This window comes from Aquarana catesbeiana, linkage group LG07, assembly GCF_042186555.1.
Source record: "Aquarana catesbeiana isolate 2022-GZ linkage group LG07, ASM4218655v1, whole genome shotgun sequence".
NCBI classification, from domain to species: domain Eukaryota; kingdom Metazoa; phylum Chordata; class Amphibia; order Anura; family Ranidae; genus Aquarana; species Aquarana catesbeiana.
The window spans coordinates 103,600,832-103,617,490 of record NC_133330.1 but is presented as its reverse complement, the minus strand read 5'-3'; the positions used below and the strand labels follow the sequence as shown (position 1 = coordinate 103,617,490).

Genomic DNA, 16,659 nt, shown 5'->3' with positions numbered 1-16,659 from the left:
TTCCTTACATTTGTGTCCCCAGCGGAGCCCCTCCTTACATCTGTGCCCCCAGCAGCAGAGCCCCTCCTTACATGTGGTATCCTCATCAGTAATCCTTACATGTGGTGTCCCCATCAGTCCTCCTTACATGTGTGTCCCCATCAGTCCTCCTTACATGTGTGTCCCCAGCGCTGTCCTCCTTACATGTGTGTCCCCAGCGCTGTCCTCCTTACATGTGTGTCCCCAGCACTGTTCTCCTTACATGTGTGTCCTCAGCGCTGTCCTCCATCATATCGCATCTGTCTCTCTCTTCAGCTACTTCCTGTCTTTCTCTGTGTGTTCAGTGGAGAGGGGGGGCCTCCCCTCTCCACTGAACACAAGGGGATTAGTCGGCGGCCATATTTTTGTAGCCCGCCGGGCTCCGGAAGTGACTTTGTTCTCACACTGGACGCTGAGCGGATGCTGCTTAGCACAATGGATTGCGCTGCAAAGTAGTTCCAAACCCCGCGACTGAAGAGCCATGTTTGCAATCTCATGATTGCATTGACATGGCACTTCCCATAGTGCACTGTGTCCGGCGCCTCAACACAGTGCACTTAAGGACTTTTCTTTTTTTTTTAAAGGGCCATGTTTAACATTTTTTTTTTTTTTGTGACTGCCTGAGGGGGGGGGGGGTGGCGCCCGGGCGCCCCCTATGGACGGGCTGCCACTGATTGCCACCTAAATCTCTTAAGGCTAGATCTAAAAGATGAATGCTGTCAGAGCACTAAGAATAGTGAGACTACCAGAATTTCCTCCTAAGTCACTCAGAGTAGAGTTGGGCAAACAGTTTGAGCCGAGCAAAAGTTCGGCCCGAACATCGCCTGTTCATTCGTCTGGGGGAACACCTGAATTTGAGGGGCACTTGGCAGGATGTTCGCCCGCCGAGCACCCCACAATGCACTGCGTGCTGCACAGTGCTTTCTAGGGCCCTAGTTGGATATAGCAATGCAAGGCTTTGCCCAATCAGGGCACAGAGCACCGTCAGAGCCATGATTGAACAAAGTCATGATGACTTTGCCCAATCATGGCTCAGTGCTCATAGTCCTACCCCACACTATAAAAGGTTCCTTCCCACAGGAACCTTTTGCAGAGTGTTGTTGGAGTGGAGCTAGATAACACAGTATTACATAACATTTAGTGTGGCATACAGTGCTGTATACCCCTTATTTGTTTTTTGCCCTGTGCCTGCCCCTTTTTTTTTTTTAATTGTCAGCCTCAGTTTGTCTGACTGCAATGCTGTTGTTCCCCTTTTTAAATTATTTTTATTTTTTTATAGATTTACATTTCTGTCAGCGGCAGTCCTCAATTTAAAGTGCACAAAACAACACTTTTCATTGAATAAAGTGCATCCAATTATCCAATTTCCCAGTATCTATTAAATTTGGGTAATAAGCCCCCCCATCTTGTCTGGGAGGCCAACAAGGAGAGGCGAATGTTCCCATGCCACTATGAGGGGGCCAGCAGCGTCTGTGTCCACAGGCAAAGGTGGACGTGGTCCGCCCTCAGGCAGGGGACGTTGTTCTCTGTATAGTGATGTTATCCATGCTATCCTGCCACAGCATGCAGAGGAGGTGATGGACTGGCTTACTAAACCATCCTCACCCTCCATCACCCAAGCTGGCCTGACACTAGTTGGCAGCCCACCGCAGCTGCTAGAGCGGCCTATATTGCCTCCTGGTCCATAGCTACTCCTGCCATAGCCCCATCATCATGCACAGAGGAGTCAGCTGAATTATTTGAACACAGTGTCAGTTCTGCGCCCTCCAAGAGTAACTGTTATGCCCTGTACACACGATAGGATTTTCCGATGGAAAATGTGTGATAGGACCTTGTTGTCGGAAATTCCGACCGTGTGTAGGCTCCATCACACATTTTCCATAGGAATTTCCGACACACAAAGTTTGAGAGCTTGCTATAAAATTTTCCGACAACAAAATCTGTTGTTGGAAATTCCGATCGTGTGTACACATATCCGACACACAAAGTGCCACGCATGCTCAGAATAAATTAAGAAACAAAAACTATTGGCTACTGCCCGTTTATAGTCCCGACGTACGTGTTATACGTCACCGCGTTCAGAACAATCAGATTTTCCGACAACTTTGTGTGACCGCGTGTATGCAAGACAAGTTTGGGCCAACATCCGTCGAAAAAAAAACATGGATTTTGTTGTCGGAATGTCTGATCAATGTCCGACCGTGTGTACAGGGCATTAGGAGTTACAGGGCGCAGGCACCACCAACACCCAAGGCCAGATTTTTCCACACCTGTGTGACATATGTAAGAGCAGAATCCAATCCTGCATTTGTCAAGGATAACTGTGAAGGGTTATGGTGTAAAGGGACCACCGACACCCAAGGCTCCCCAAGCCATTGTTTACAAAATAAAGAAAGCTTGCAGGGAATATCTATGTAAATGTCATTTTTTTTGCTTTTTATATGTCAGTTTTGCTGCAGCAGGTTCTATACACTGTACAGATGCCCCACTTTACAGGCAGACTAAGGGAACTCCCAGGCACTATATTTAAAGGATTTTTTTCATTTTTATTGTTTCACTTTAAGCATCATTAAAATCACTGCTCCTTTAAAAACAATCTACAAGTAATTGGTACCCATACCCTTTTTATGGCCAATAACTTGCATATAAGCCTTCAAAATAGCAACTTTTGATTTTTCAAATGCAGGTCTCATACACCTTAATAGGGTTTGGAGTTTGATTCTGACTTTTTGCGATGTTCAAGAGTTCTGGCGCAAACTGAAATGGGGGGTGTTCAGTTCAACTCTAACTTGGAGACCTGATTACAGATTTTAAAAATTGCAAGCAAATACACAGGAAAATAAAGAACTTAAACTGCTTTCTTGGAGAGTTTTCCATTCCATCAATGATTTATTCACTTGCAATGTGCCTTTGAACTTGCTAGAAAATGTGGCTACTTCAGGAGAGTCAATTCCCTAGCACAACCATCTGCCTCCTTTCAAGTCAGTCTTCTCCTTTTCTGGGAGTGTCTAGTTACTCTCGGAGTAAAAATAAGACAGTCATAGATGGTTTGAATCTCAGGTGGTCTGGGAGGAAACAACGTTTCAGTCCAGGGCGGATGACTGAGTGATCGCGCGGGTGGACTAGAGCATCAGGGTGTCCGTGATTGTGCCACTGCCACATGTCTCGCTGGCTGCAAATACATTTTGGGGATTTCTGCCATGTACTGACTACCGAGGGTCAATCAGGAAGTGTCACTTGTCAGTCTTCCTGGATGTGTGTATATATAGCTGTATACACTACACAGATAATATATACAAATTGTGAGTACATCCGTCCTGTGTAGTGTATACAGCTATATACACCCACCTTCTTCCTTCCTGTATATATAGAGACCCTCCTCCATCATCATTGACTGCAGATATACATAATCTGTCCTACAGGATAGATGATGTATATCTGCAGTCAGTGATGATGGAGGAAGGTCTCTATATATAGGAAGGAAAGTGGGTGTATATAGCTAGCTGTATACAGGACAGATGATGTATACTTGCATACCCTGATCTGTGAGGCTGAGCTATATACCCTGATCTGTGAGGCTGAGCTATATACCCTGATCTACAATGCTGAGCTGTATACCCTGATCTGTAATGCTGAGCTATATACCCTGATCTGTAATGCTGAGCTATATACCCTGATCTGTGAGGCTGAGCTATATACCCTGATCTGTGAGGCTGAGCTATATACCCTGATCTGTGAGGCTGAGCTGCATACCCTGCTCTGTAATGCTGAGCTGTATACCCTGATCTGTAATGCTGAGCTGTATACCCTGATCTGTAATTCTGAGCTGTATACCCTGATCTGTAATGCTGAACTGTATACCCTGATCTGTAATGCTGAGCTATATACCCTGATCTGTAATGCTGAGCTATATACCCTGATCTGTGAGGCTACACTCTACTGTACAAAACAGTAACCAAATCACATGCTGGAAACTTCAGAACACTTACTCTCTCCAGCTCCAATTACACAGACATAGAGCAGCATGAACACATGCCCTTTTACACAGCTCAGCTGAAAGGCTCGTGTCCATCTCCTCTCTGCACAGGCTGTCATTCAAAACAAAAGGGGCAGACTGTCCCCAAATCTTTTCTGGTGTTGGCTTTAGGGTCCATTCACAACATTCAAAACGCACTTGTTGCGTAGTCTGCTGCAGGTGTCAATATATTCCTAGCGACACCCAAAACGCAGTGCATTTGCCTGTACCAGATTGCTTGGTACCGCTGTACCATGTGTTTTGGCGCAGTGCTTTTTTTAAAAGTTGTGTGTGTGTGCACTACTTTTTTCGAGATCCAATGTTTTACTGCACTGAGATGCACAGGAATCGCACAGAAATGCGGACCATGTTCTTGTGCGATTCAGGTGTGAACTGGACCTTAGTCTCCTCAGAACACCAGGCAGGATTACTATTGACTGGGTGTGCAGAAAGATGCCGAACTAAGTAGAAATGCTTTCTACTGGTGAGCTTTCAGTAAGTTACTGATTTTCTTTTTTGCGGGTTTACTTTAAGGCCAGATCTGAAAGATCAAGGTTCTCTGAGAACAATGTTCATCAAATGAGGTCAATGGCAACAGCAGTGAGAAGGTCTTCTAACTGCTATACAAACAGATGTGACTGAAGTTACCTTCTTGGATGTTAAACATCCAGTTATTGTTAATCCAACATGGGCAAGCATCAGAATACCATGTTCCTGATACACGGATATAAGAATATTAGGTCAAAATAGCCTAATAGATTAACTCTTACTGGATTTGGGCATCTTTAGGGATGTAATATTTTTCATAAGGTTATATGCCAAGTCTCATTGATGTTTCACAAAGTCTGCTGCCTCAGTTTTTATGATGGCAATTTGCATATACTCCAGAATGGTATGAAGTGTGATCAGATGAATTGCAATTAATTGTAAAGTCTCTCTTTGGCATGAAAATGAATTTAATCCCATAAAAAAACATTTCCACTGCATTTGTGAAGAAGGCTTCATGGCGCCCAAGAAAGTCCAGCAAGCGCAAGGACCATCTCTTACAGTTGATTCGGCTGAGGGATTGGGGCACCACCAGTGCAGAGCTTGCTCAGGAATGGCAGCAGGCAGGTGTGAGTACATTGGCACACACAGTGAGGCGAAGACTTTCAGAGGATGGCCTAGTGTCAAGAAGGGCAGCAAGGAAGCCACTTCTTTTCAGGAAAAACATCAGGGACAGACTGATATTCTGCAAAAGGTACAGGGATTGGACTGCTAAGGACTGGGGTAAAGTCATTTTCTCTGATGAATCCCCTTTCCGATTGTTTGGGGCATCCAGAAAAAACCTTGTCCGGAGAAGAAAAGGTGAGTGCTACCATTAGTCTTGTGTCATGCCAACAGTAAAGCATCCTGAGATCATTCATGTGTGGGGTTGCTTCTCAGCCAAGGGAGTGGGCTCACTCACATTTTTGCCTAAGAACAAAAACATCCTCCAAGTGCAACTTCTCCCAACCATCCAAGAACAGTTTGGTGACGAACAATGCCTTTTCCAGCATGATGGAGCACCTTGCCATAAGGCAAAAGTGATAACTCAGTGGCTTGGGGAATAAAACATGGAAAACATGGACATTTTGGGTCCATGGCCAGGAAACAGCCCAGACCTTAATCCCACTGAGAACCTGTGGGCAATCCTCAAGAGGCGGGTGAACAAAAAAACCCCCACAATTTCAGACACTCCAAGCATTGATTATGCAAGACTGGGCTGCCATCAGTCAGGATGTGGCGCAGAAGTTGATTGACAGCATGCCAGGGCGAATTGCAGAAGTCTTGAAAGAGAAGGGTCAACACTGACTCTTTGCATAAACTTAATGTAGTTGTCAATAAAAACCTTTGCACTTATGCAATGCTTGTAATTATACTTCAGTATACCATAGAAACATCTGACAAAAAGATCTAAAAACACTGAAGCGGCAGACTTTGTGAAAATTAATATTTGTGTCATTCTCAAAACTTTTGGTCACGGCTGTACTACTAGTCTTTGAGGAAATGTCAGCTGGATTAAATTTTCCTGGCTACTTGCTGTAGTTTCAGTGAAATGAGGCTGGCACTGGTTATTATCCTCTACTGAAGCTATATAAAGCCCCATACACACGATAGGACTTTTCCAGCCAACTTTCAGCAAATTACGTGGTTTTTCAGCTCTTTACCACCACCCTTTGGTCAACTTCTGTATTGTTGTCTGATACTGTGTCAATCTTGCCACTTTTATCGGCGAGATTAACACCTTGCGAGCCGGGTTCACACTAGTGCGGGGATCCGACTTGTATCCCCGCCAATACCAGGCACTGTGTTTGGTATGAATCTTGAGGGGGAACTCCACTCCAAATTTTGAATAAAAAAACGGCATTGGTTCCCCTCCAGGGGCATACCAGGCTCTTAGATCTGGTATGGATTTCAAGGAGAACCCCCTACGCTGAAAAAATGGCGTGGGGGTCCCCCCCAAGATCCATACCAGACACTTATCCGAGCACTCAGCCCGGCCGGTCAGGAAAAGGGGTGGGGACGAGCGAGCGCCCCCCGAGCCATACCAGGCCACATGCCCTCAACATGGGGGGTGGGTGTTTTGGGGGAGGGGGGTGCCCTGCGCCCCCCCACCCCAAAGTACCTTGTCCCCATGTTGATGAGGACAAGGGCCTCTTCCTGACAACCCTGGCCATTGGTTTTCGGGGTCTGCGGGCCGGGGGGGCTTATCGGAATCTGGGAGCCCCCTTTAATAATCCCAGCCCCCCCACCCTTTGTGAATGAGTATGGGGTACATTGTACCTCTACCCATTTACCTAGGGAAAAAAGTGTCAATAAAAAAACAGCTCCAGGGGTCTTCTTCCGACTCCGAGGGTCTTCTTCCGACTTCGGGGGTCTCCTTACGACTTGGGGGGTCTCTCCGGCGTCTTCTCCCGGGGTCCGGATCTTCTGCCGGCTCCTCCGCTATCTTCTGACGCTCTTTTGCTAGCGGTGGCCCGGACTTCTGGATCGTCTTTTTCCCTCTTCTCTTCTCTATGTTGACACGACGCTCTCTCCAGCTGTTATGCTCTCTGAGCACTCCGCAATGGACTTATATAGGCGGTGACCCCGCCCCCTTATGAGGTCACAGTCCCGGGGGCATGCTGGGACTGTGATCTCATAAGGGGGCATGGTCATCGGATGACATGACCATGCCCCCTTATGATCTCACAGTCCCAGCATGCCCAGGGACTGTGATGTCATAGGGGGCGGGGTCACCACCTATATAAGTCACAGCGGAGCACTCAGAGAGCATTCCAGCTGGAGAGAGCGTCGTGTCAACATCTCTGGAAGAGAAGAGGGAAGAAGACATCTCTGAAGACTGGGCTCCTCCGCTAGCAAAAGAGCAGCAAAAGAGCAGAAGATAGCGGAGGAGCCCAGCAGAAGGAAGAAGGTACCGGAGAAGAACCGGAGAGGACACCAGAGAGAGGGAGAAGAGGCCTTAGAGACCCCTGAAGTCGGCAGAAGACCCCTGAAGTCGGAAGAATACCCCCGGAGTCGGAAGAAGACCCCCGGAGCTGCCTAATAAATTACTTTAAAAACCTGTGTACTGTGTTTTTTTATTGACACTTTTTTCCCTAGGTGAATGGGTAGGGGTACGATGTACCCCATACTCATTCACAAAGGGTGGGGGGCCGGGATCTGGGGGCACCCTTATTAAAGAGGGCTCCCGGATTCCGATAAGCCCCCCGCTCGCAGACCCCGACAACCAACGGCCAGGGTTGTCGGGAAGAGGCCCTTGTCCTCATCAACATGGGGACAAGGTGCTTTGGGGTGGGGGTCCGCAGGGTGCCCCCTTCCCCAAAACACCCACCCCCCATGTTGAGGGCATGCAGCCTGGTGCGGCTCAGGATGGGGCGGGGGGGCGTGCTCGTCCTCACCCCTTTTCCTGACCGGCCGGGCTGCGTGCTCGGATAAGGGTCTGGTATGGATTTGGGGGGGCCCCCACGCCATTTTTTCAGCGTAGGGGGTCCCCCTTAAAATCCATACCAGACCTAAGGGCCTGGTATGCCCCCAGAGGGGAATTCCCTCTCGCGCTCGTGCAATAGGAAAATGTGTTTTTCCTATTGCAGCCAGCGCGAGATGTACAGTACCCTGTCGCCGAGAACCAGCGCGATGGGTTGGCGCTGGAAACATTCTCGCGGCCGCGTACTGTAGATTCTACAAAAGTCCAATGCTTTTGTGTACACACGATCGGACTTTGCTCCATTGGACTTTTGTTGCCGGAAAGTTGGTCCGTTCGCACAGCCAACAAAAGTCCGATGGAAACAGAAAAAGTTTGTCCGATGGAGCATACACACGGTCGGATGTTGCTCCAAAACAGCTAATTTGTTGTCAAAAAGTTTGATCGTGTGTACGGGCCTTAAGAGTGCTCTGTCATGCACTGATTCCTAGTAAGAAGGCACAAATCTGGATCATTAAAACAAAGCCTATGATGGAAACCTGCATAAGCAGAGATTACCTTAATTGAAAATCACAAGCTGCACTTCGCATTGTTATACAGGTCACAGGCACCAAAGAAAGTTGTAGACAGTTGTTTTATTAAATTATGATTGTTATAAGTCCCTGTGATGTGTAGCAGTGACATCAAAATGTAGCTAAACCCAAAAACAAATGTAATATATTGCAGAGTACCAGTTCTTGCATGTGGTGACTACATTAGTTTTCATTCTTCAGGCTTAGAACATTTTAGCAAGTACAGAAAATACATATTGATCTTACTAGAAATGTCCTTGTCACTGTGAGCTGAAAAGACAGAAAAGCAATGTTATCTTTCTTGTGCTGCCTACTAATCCCATCAGCTACAATGTAAAGGAGATGAATAAATGAGAACATGTTTGAAGTTTAAAAATGTCCCCCCCACTAGATAGTAGAGAAGTGGGTGTAAACAAAAGGGGACAGGAAGTATGTAATTTGCAGGATTGCCAGACGAAAATTAAGGGAAAATGTTTTAAAAAAAAAGCAAACTAATTCATACACCACATCTAAGGATTTGTACACTCTGTTTACATATGCTTTAGATGTCACTTACCACAGCCAGCATTCTATGGTGACTTACACTGCCATTGTAATTGCCCTTAGAATGGAGTCTTTATCCATATGTAAGGACATTTTGTTGGCTTTCTTTAGTAAATCAGGCCTACTGTGCTTCTGTATCGAATTTGACCACTGTTTGATATTTCTTTCACTCAGGATGCCTTTGCCAAAGGTGAAGTGTTTTTGGGAAGCAGTGAGAATGGATACCAAGTAAAGCCAGAAACAATTTCATGTACACAAGGCAACTTGTGGAGTTATGGTATATCCATAAGTACCCCTGATCGTACTTACCTATTTACATGTGAGAGTGAGACAGACCGAGATAACTGGCTCAGTGCGTTCAAGAAAGTGACCAGTCTTCCTATGAATGTTCGAGAATATTATGCAGGTATTTCGACTTTTTTTTTTAAATGTTTTTTAAATTCTTTGTGAAGCATATGTTTTTAAATGGTGTCTAAAAATATATTAAAGGATAAAGGAAGAAAAAGAAAGATAAAGGTAATAGAATTGTAATGTAAAAAAAAAAATATAAAGATCCCTACCCTGTGACAAAAAATTCCTTTTGCTAGACTCGTGATGTGTATAGAACAAAATAATTACTAACAATCAGCAGTGAATAAATAATAGTTGTACAAGCACCTCACCTAAATTTGCTTACTCTAATTTGAGTTCACACAGGCAGAGCCTTCCTCATTTTCAGGCTGGAGGACATCCAGCATCATCTGATTCTTTCCTCCTCAGCCTGGCTGTCCTTGATATACCCCTTTCATTTGTTGGGTTTAAGTTCTTTCATTGGTGGAGGCTTAGAATTACATGTGGGCATTACCTGGGGCAGTCTGCAAGTAAATGCTGTCTGCCCAGGAATGCCCACTCCTCTAGACTTTTGAGGAAAGTGAAAAGATAGCGCTGGACCCATAGGTTTATTTTACTGGTATTTTTATCTTAAGGTATTAATGTTGGTGTAAACGATCTAGTTACTGGGCAGGCAGCTTCTACATCCCAGAGGGTCTCCACAGTCTCCTTGGCTTGTAGTGTAATGTAAGAAGGGTTGAAATTTAACCATCACACCACTGCTAAGAGGTCCAGATACGAGTTTCTTTATGGAGAAGAGACGCTTGAGAGGGGATATGATTTAAATTTACAAATACCGTACTGGTGACCCCACAATAGGGATAAAACTTTTTCACGGAAGGGAGTTTAATAAGACGCTAAAAGAGGTTTAACCTTAAACTATGTAGAGGGTTCTTTACTATAAGTGTGACAAGGATGCAGAATTTTCTTCCACAGGCGGTGGTTTCAGCGGGGGCATCGATAGTTTCAAAGAACTATTAGATAAGCACCTGAACGACAACATACAGGGGTATGCAATGTAATACTGACATATAATCAAACACATAGGTTGGACTTGATGGATTTGATGGACTTGTGTCTTTTTTCAACCTCACTTACTATGTAACTATGTAACTTTATTCCATTAAAGGTCAGGTACAATTCAAGAAATAGCCAACGCGCTTTGGGGGTTTATGTTCCCCCTTCATCAGGGCTTGACTGGCAACCAAGTGAACAAACCGGTAGTGAACCAAACAAGCTACTGGTTAGGCCTGTGCTTTCAACTCACACTGGAATATATACCGTTTTAGGTCCAGTTCACTACTGGTTTGTTCACTTGGTTGCCAGTCAAGCCCTGATGAAGAGGGCACGTAGACCGCTGAAACACATTGGCTATTTCTTGAATTGTACCCCTGACCTTTAACCTCCTTAGCAGTATTCCTGAGTGTTGCTCGGGGTGAATCTTCAGTACCAAAAGCGGTAACCCAGAGCCACACTCGGGATCGCATCACAGGATCCAGACAAAAGTTACTTACCTTGTCCCCAGGATCCTGCAATGTCTCCCCGCTGTGCGTGCGAGCTGTGTCCTCCGCTCGATCTATCACAGTGCCGAGCTCCGTTCCCTGCAAGTGTTGCGACACACAGGGATGGAGCACGGAGCCAAATCCAAAAAGTTAAAAACACAATACATACAGTATACTGTAATCTTACAGATTACATTACTGTATCAAATTATTTCACCTCCCTTTTGTCCCTAGTGGTTTGTCCAGGGCCCTGCATGCAGTTTTATATTATAAATACTGTTCTTTCTGCCTGGAAACTGGAGATTGTCCATAGCAACCAAAAAGTGTCCCTTTACATCAAAAGTGGTTTTAGACCAGCTAGAAAACAGCGATAATAAATTAGAATCACTTGCAGAGATGAGCGATAGTGATTTGTGGGGAGATCCGTCATCAAACACTGAAAGTAATGACAGCGACAATTCTGCAACTGAGCAAATTTCAGTGTTTTTGATTTGATTACATTATTGAATAGTTTTTATTATTATTATATTATTATTTGTTAGAATTATTTATAGTTATTTATTATATTATAATTTATGATTTCGTGTTTCAAACTTTATCATACCCGGGATGTCTACTAGACTCTTGTTTGGACAGATTTAAGTGTGTTATTCCTAAGAATTACAGGCCTGCAATATAAAACGCCAAATTTCCATGCAAAACATTGTACCGCTTTGAGCATCAAAAATCTGAAATAATCATACCGCCAGGGAGGTTAACAGAATAAAGTTGTATCTTAACCTCTTAGCAGTGGTGTGGTGCGTAAATTTCAACCCTTCTTACATTACACTACAAGCCAAGGAGACTGTGGATATCCTTTGGGTTGTAGAAGCTGCCTGCCCAGTGGTGTGTCGCTTAAATTTCCACCCTTCTTAGGCCCCATGTACACGGGACGCTGCTAAACGTACGTTCAGAGGCAGTTGGATGCTTTTTTCAACTGCCCCTGAACTCATTCAATGTTATCCTATGTGACCACGTACACAGTCTCGTTTATAGCCATTTTTAGATAGTTGCGTTTAACAGCGTTTCTTCAAAAGCAAAAAAATGGGTTCAGACGCCAAAGATTAACACGTTTCAGATGCTGAATGCGGCTAAACGCAGTACCGGCGTTTAGACACGTTTTCGTTTATAAGCGTTTTTAAAGGTACCCTATATTTTTGACCTGAAAAGACAAAAATATGATGGAAAACGATGAAAAAACATAAAAAAGATAGTTTAAAATGTTTTAATTACTTGTGATGATTCATAGACCATATATAGCCCTTGATGCAATGCAATACACCACTAGAATTGCTGTATTCAAATTTTAATTGGAATTTGACCCATATGTTCAGATTTGACCAAGATGACCCCACATTCAGCTTGACGCCCGACTTGATATATTATAAAAAATGAAATTAATGTTTAAATTTGCATAAAATAGACAACATTTTTTTTTTTTAAAGTAATTAAAAAACAAAAATAATACCATATACAGCTGAAAAAAATCCAATAAATATATTAATCAATTAATATTTAATTATTAAAAATATTTTAAAAATTTGCCAAAAAAATGTTATATATTATAAAAAATTGAATTAACGTTTAAATTTGCATAAAATAGACAAAAGGAAAGGAAAAACAAAAATAATACATCTGTACATCTATAGATATATATAAAAATATATATACATACCTGATCTTAACCAACAGACGTTCCTATGGTGACACACTCTTCCTCATGTCGGTGTCCATGCGTGTCAGACTGGGTCGTACTTTTTCTAGTAGAAGGTCAAATGTGGCAATGGACATGCGTATGAAATTAAAAAATTTGTTGCGGTAGGTACGCAGCTGTACGTACATGTTGGAAAAATATCCTACCGACATTCGCTGTGCAATGAATGGATTGGTCCAATAGAAACAAACTCTGACTCTGGACCTCGCACGCAATTTTCTACGTCATTCTAACCTCATCAAGAGCAACGTCAGGAGCATTTCCTCGCATATGCTCATTATGGGATCCATTGCAAAAAAAAAAGCACAGAAATAGAGGCAAATACAAGTATACAGCTGCTCTATCTGCTGCTGCTACTCACTCTGGTCAAAATGGCTGAAATAGTTAACTTACAACGTTTTTTGAGCTTGGGGAGGGTCTTAATGAGGTTATCTTAATAAACGATTCTAGACGCAAACGCTAAACGCGGCATGCAAACGTGGCAGAACGGGAGTTTCTAAACGCCAGTTTTAAGTTCGTTCAGAGGAGTTTACCCCAGCGTCCCGTATACATGGTGCCTTACACTCCTCTAGACTGACATTCACCTATCAAGACATTTTAATATTTGTATAGTGCCTCCCAAGAGCCAGTCACTTGCTTGCAATCAGGGCTGAGGGCTCTTGAGGGGAGTACTGAGGCAGGGAGCTGTGATGTTTTTTAGGGGGCTACATACAGAACCCCGCTGGCCCCTCCCACCAACCACGATCTGCCTTTATCACATAGAGAAGCACAATGACCCACTGATGATGTCACTGGGTCTAAAATAAGGTATGTAATGAAAAGAGGTTTTCTTTAATATTATTTAATATTTTCTAGTGACATGATGATGGGGGGGGGGGGGGTTTATCGGGACCTGAGAGAGGGAAAATACAACCATATAAAGCTTGAGCTTTAAAAATCCTACATTTCACTAAAGACATCCACTTTACACTTTACAGAAATCAAAATTGCTCTTTTTTACCACATTAGTGGAATTATTCATTGTTATAGATTGCTACTAACTCTAATTTTCTCTCTTTTTAGTCCAATCAAGGTTAAAGCATCATACATAGCATGTTCCTGATCCAGGTCCTCCAACTTTTCATTTTCTCGTGACAGCTATCAGGATATCTCATTACTGGACATTAAAATACATTTCTTCCTTTTATCAATTTTTATGCACAAGCATATGTAATTATGATTATATTTGTATGGCAGTGCATCACCTAGTTTCCAGAAATTGGACATATTTAACATTCAATTAAAGTATGAAATGCGAAACAATATTAGGATTTGGATAGACCACTTTTTTTGTATTATATTCTTATCTGTGATCCCATAAGGGAGATTTATTCTCTCTAATTCTCCTAAACTCCAGTGTCACTGGGAATAAAAGTGAGGGTAATGCCAAAATGTTGAGTTGCCACCAAAACAGGAATAGTGGAAAAATCTTCCAGTGAGGACCCTTGTTCTCATGACCGCTGTCCAAGAGGGGATATCCCTCACATTGGATAGATATCCTCTTACTTCCTGTTGAGTCTACAGGGCAGGAAGTGCAGGGAAATATCCCTGATGATACACAGATGGCAAAAAAAAGAAAAAAAAAATGACAGCAGTTTTACCCTCACCTACTCAATCCAAAACATTGGCTTTAAATATACTTTAAATATTTTAAGGAGAATGAAAATTCTATGTTTTATATTTGAATTAAACTTTTAAAGGTAGTAAACTGTAAAGTATAATCTCTAACAGTTTTAAAAGCAAAAATATGTTATTGCTTTTTGTAATAGGTTCATAATGTCAGGAAGTGTACTGAGAAGAGTATGGGGAAATGGTTAATAGACCATGAATGTAACAGTTTTGTCTCAGTCTGCACACTTCTTCGTGAATGGGATTTGTCAATGTTTGTTCAGTATATCTGAAGCGGAGGTGAGGAATGAGCATAGATCAAGCAAATAGAATGCTGCAACACAGGCACAATATATCCTAATTTTTCCAGTACTAAAGTTAACCTGGATTAAGACTAGCTTTTTATCACAATTATTATTCAAACTGAAGAAACGCTCACGCCCTCATTGAAAGGTCTCAGCTCGTAGACGTGGAATGTTTACTATACATAGGAACTTCTTTGGAGACCATGACAGAAGCCAGGCAACACAGGAGAGCTGGGATTCTGATTGTAGATTGAGTTATTTTTTCATTGCCACCATGAATACATGAAGAATTTGATATATTACTGATCATGACACACAACCCATCAGGCTTGTTGCGAAGTAGGTGGCAGTAAAGAAAATGGAAGGTAATTATGAGGCAAACATGTCCATGGAAACTTCAGGTATTTTGGATGGCGAGGTTCTGGTGACATCCAGCTTGAGCGCTGTACTTGCTATTATGTTTGTCTTAGGCTCCTTTGGAAACATTTATGTACTTGTGATAACTGTCTTGTCACCCAGGCCAGCTGGTTCCCTCTTTATCAATGTCATAAATCTTGCTTTGGCTGATCTACTTTACCTTTCAACGATTCCTTTTGTTCTAAGCACCTACCTGGTCAAAAACTGGTACTTTGGAGATATAGGATGCAGAGTTCTTTTAAGCATGGACTTATTCACCATGCATGCTAGCATCTACACCCTCACTGCAATGAGTCTGCAGAGATATCAGGTAATTGTGCAACCTTTCAAGGCACATATTACCCAGTGTCACCGAAAGGTAACAAGTCTGGGAATCTGGCTTACATCATTTTTTCTCACTTTACCAATGATGTGTATGATACGATTACAGGACAGTCATTATGGATATGGCAAGAAGATTTGTTTTCCCACTTGGACACAAGATTCATTCAGAAATTACTTAACAGTCCTTTTCTGCACCAGCATACTAGGCCCTGGCTTCATCTTGGTATACATCTATAGTTGCCTAGCTAGGGCATATTGGATATCTGGCCTAGAGGTCCACCAATCAAGGCGAAAACAAAAGCATTATGTTGGGCTGCGTATATTTACAATTATCACTGTATATTGGGCTTGTTTTGTACCTTTCTGGGCATGGCAGCTAGCCAAATGTTATCAGAAGGACCTTTCAGCACTGGGTCATTCAGCTGAGATTTATCTAAACATTGGCGTTACCTGCTTAACATATGCTAATAGCTGTGTAAATCCTCTACTTTATACTATACTAACTCGTAACTACTGGGAATATTTAGCTGGCCGTAGCAGGAAATCCAATAGGAAAGGGATGCCAAAGAAACATCTGGAGATGTGATTGACAATGTTGGACTGTTACCGTCACAGATGAAGTTGAAGTATTAATAAGGCACCAAATATAAAACATCATAACAGTAAAGCAAAGAGTACAGTCTAAATTACTGAGTTTTGTAATTGCATAAAATCCTAAAATGAACTTTTTGTTGACAGATAAGTCATTTATATTCTGCTGACTTGAATGTTTTAGACATATGTTGATGGCACTACTGAGAGATTAAGGCCTCTTTCACATCAGCTTTGAGATATGGCAAAATGACAAAGGTGGGTTAAGCTATAACATTAACCCATGTTCCAGATACTTTTCACATGTGTTAGGTTGCAATGATAAATGTTACCCAATCACCAGCTCTGGTTTTCTGTTTTTTTTACAAGGGGAAGTGAACGATGTAAACGCTTCAAAAATGCGCGCTGAGCGTGTCTAAACCCATGTGAAAGAGGCTTTAAAGCAAGATTAAACCCAAAAGTAAACATTTTATCTAATTCCTCCAGTATTGTATTGTAACTGTACTGTCTGCCCTCATGTTGTAAAGTGCTGCACAAACTGTTGGCGCTATATAAATCATGTATAATAATAATACTATTGCAGTTCACAAATTCCTAGATGTCATGGCTGCATTTGTTTTCTTTTTTTGGGCTTTATTTTTTTTTTTTCACCTAGCC

At 42.8% G+C, this 16,659-nt stretch overlaps 2 protein-coding genes across 2 annotated transcripts in view; both read left to right on the top strand.

Moving 5' to 3' along the window:
- Positions 1–14,020, top strand: part of LOC141103215 (arf-GAP with dual PH domain-containing protein 1-like) — an 88,201-nt gene extending 74,181 nt beyond the window's left edge. Inside the window, exons 10-11 of the mRNA XM_073592557.1 lie at positions 9,269–9,500; positions 13,781–14,020. Of these exons, the coding sequence (XP_073448658.1) occupies positions 9,269–9,500; positions 13,781–13,809 (261 nt within the window). The 3' untranslated portion in view covers positions 13,810–14,020. The remainder of the gene's footprint in view (positions 1–9,268; positions 9,501–13,780) is intronic.
- A 140-nt stretch (positions 14,021–14,160) lies between these two features.
- On the top strand, positions 14,161–16,344 carry LOC141103216 (urotensin-2 receptor-like). Its single transcript, XM_073592558.1, has one exon. The coding sequence runs from the start codon at positions 15,029–15,031 to the stop codon at positions 15,995–15,997; it is 969 nt and encodes a 322-aa protein (XP_073448659.1). The 5' UTR covers positions 14,161–15,028; the 3' UTR covers positions 15,998–16,344.
- Positions 16,345–16,659: the final 315 nt, after the last annotated feature.

Excerpts from the sequence above, each read along its gene's own strand:
- LOC141103216 (XM_073592558.1), top strand. The coding sequence starts at position 15,029 with ATGGAAGGTAATTATGAGGCAAACATGTCCATGGAAACTTCAGGTATT.